Raw genomic sequence first — 1356 nt, forward strand, 5'->3', positions numbered from 1 at the left:
TCCTCGGGCACAATGATACCGACGAGCATCGAGTGGAGCGAGTCGCCATACACAAACGGCTGGGCGACGTACACGCTGCCCTTGATGATGTTCTCAATCTTCTCGGGGGCCACGTACTCGCCCTGCGAGAGCTTGTCTCAACGGCTTTGAGTGCGTCCGTGCCATTTTGCTGCACCCGGAGCCGTTCACGGTCGAGAACGACCTCTTGACGCCGACGTTCAAGCTCAAGCGCAACGACGTCAAGAAGCTTTTCATCAAGCAGATCGACGCGCTCTACGTCAAGACAGGCGACGTCGTCGCGGGCAAGAATGTCCATCAGAAGTAAGCACGCGTGTATAAAATATATGAGTGCACACTCTTCTCTTGTGGGTAATACTTACGAGGACGAGGAGGTATTGCTTGATCGAGCACGCCGTCAGATCGATCATTGCTGCTTGGCGACGACCCGCTGGCGCCTATGTTATCCGGACAAGCTTATCCGGATGAAATCGGCACCACGCTGCTGCTCGGCAGCTTGTCGACGACTTTGGAAGTTTTTTAAAGAGGCTCGTGTTTTGAGCGATATGGATAGAGCATAACGCAGGGAGTCCAAAAACCAAAGAGTCGTGCTCGTAGCGTGCCTACAGCCTGCGCTAGTTGCAATTGTAATGTGGTCGTTGGCTGATACATTGATACAGAGATACTAGATTCAGTATCAGTTTTTTCAAACTTGAACGACGCGCAGCGCAGGCTGTAGGCACGCTACGAGCACGACTCTTTGGTTTTTGGACTCCCTGCGTTATGCTCTATCCATATCGCTCAAAACACGAGCCTCTTTAAAAAACTTCCAAAGTCGTCGACAAGCTGCCGAGCAGCAGCGTGGTGCCGATTTCATCCGGATAAGCTTGTCCGGATAACATAGGCGCCAGCGGGTCGTCGCCAAGCAGCAATGATCGATCTGACGGCGTGCTCGATCAAGCAATACCTCCTCGTCCTCGTAAGTATTACCCACAAGAGAAGAGTGTGCACTCATATATTTTATACACGCGTGCTTACTTCTGATGGACATTCTTGCCCGCGACGACGTCGCCTGTCTTGACGTAGAGCGCGTCGATCTGCTTGATGAAAAGCTTCTTGACGTCGTTGCGCTTGAGCTTGAACGTCGGCGTCAAGAGGTCGTTCTCGACCGTGAACGGCTCCGGGTGCAGCAAAATGGCACGGACGCACTCAAAGCCGTTGAGACAAGCTCTCGCAGGGCGAGTACGTGGCCCCCGAGAAGATTGAGAACATCATCAAGGGCAGCGTGTACGTCGCCCAGCCGTTTGTGTATGGCGACTCGCTCCACTCGATGCTCGTCGGTATCATTGTGCCCGAGGA

General features: G+C 53.4%; 2 protein-coding genes across 2 annotated transcripts; one reads left to right on the plus strand and one right to left on the minus strand.

Moving 5' to 3' along the window:
- Positions 1–12: 12 nt before the first annotated feature.
- Positions 13–368, plus strand: SDRG_17432 (hypothetical protein; the record flags this gene model as incomplete). The annotated part of the gene is made up of 2 exons (XM_008623674.1): positions 13–68; positions 130–368. The coding sequence occupies 2 exons, from the start codon at positions 13–15 to the stop codon at positions 323–325; spliced, it is 252 nt and encodes an 83-aa protein (XP_008621896.1). The 3' UTR covers positions 326–368.
- A 595-nt stretch (positions 369–963) lies between these two features.
- SDRG_17433 (hypothetical protein) lies at positions 964–1344 on the minus strand (the record flags this gene model as incomplete). The annotated part of the gene is made up of 2 exons (XM_008623675.1): positions 964–1227; positions 1289–1344. The coding sequence occupies 2 exons, from the start codon at positions 1342–1344 to the stop codon at positions 1032–1034; spliced, it is 252 nt and encodes an 83-aa protein (XP_008621897.1). The 3' UTR covers positions 964–1031.
- Between the last annotated feature and the right edge of the window lie 12 nt (positions 1345–1356).

This window comes from Saprolegnia diclina (assembly GCF_000281045.1).
Source record: "Saprolegnia diclina VS20 unplaced genomic scaffold supercont1.369, whole genome shotgun sequence".
NCBI lineage: Eukaryota > Oomycota > Saprolegniomycetes > Saprolegniales > Saprolegniaceae > Saprolegnia > Saprolegnia diclina.